The sequence below is a fragment of the Penaeus monodon genome, chromosome 31 (assembly GCF_015228065.2).
Source record: "Penaeus monodon isolate SGIC_2016 chromosome 31, NSTDA_Pmon_1, whole genome shotgun sequence".
NCBI classification, from domain to species: domain Eukaryota; kingdom Metazoa; phylum Arthropoda; class Malacostraca; order Decapoda; family Penaeidae; genus Penaeus; species Penaeus monodon.
In genome coordinates this window covers 23279553-23280093 of record NC_051416.1, presented here as the reverse complement: position 1 = coordinate 23280093, position 541 = coordinate 23279553, and the positions used below count along the sequence as shown (strand labels likewise).

Here is a 541-nt window from a genome sequence, read left to right as displayed (position 1 = left end):
GGCCCCTGGACAATATCTTGATAAATTATAGCGGGTTGCATCTTTACTGGCAAGAAGTACACTGTTCGGTAACAGACGTGTATAGAGGAGAGTTACATTCCCAATGAAATGGATAAATCATTAGCTTGTTAGGCAAACACGTAACTAATGGCCGGCCCGACCAGGTAGGCCGTAGATGGTTGGATAGTATCATTGATATTTATGCCCAATAGGTGGACGCTTATTATTTTAACTGGACTCTACTCTATCTTTCAAAGTCTTAATGACATTGCTTAAAGAGTCGACTTTGAGTTTTAAACGGCGTGTTTCCTGTTGTGAACATTTCAGCTTTTTCTGTAACTGACATCTTTTCATTACTCCTGTTCAGTTTCTGTTTTAGCTTTTTTGGTGAATCAGCAACAAAGTAATGATGTTCACAGGGTTGATTTTTTACTGGCATAATTTGCAGGTCTTTCTCTTCAATTTGTTGCTCACTTGATGAAACTTCACGACTTTGCCTCTTTTTTGGGCTTTTTCGTTTCTTTATGCCCTACAAAATTGC

At 38.6% G+C, this 541-nt stretch overlaps 1 protein-coding gene across 1 annotated transcript in view; it reads right to left on the bottom strand.

The window, feature by feature from the left end:
- Window positions 1–6: 6 nt before the first annotated feature.
- Window positions 7–541, bottom strand: part of LOC119592853 (THAP domain-containing protein 6-like) — a gene marked incomplete at its 5' end in the record, with an annotated part of 1242 nt that continues 707 nt past the window's right edge. The window contains 1 exon segment of the mRNA XM_037941751.1: window positions 7–529. Within this exon segment, the coding sequence (XP_037797679.1) occupies window positions 260–529 (270 nt within the window).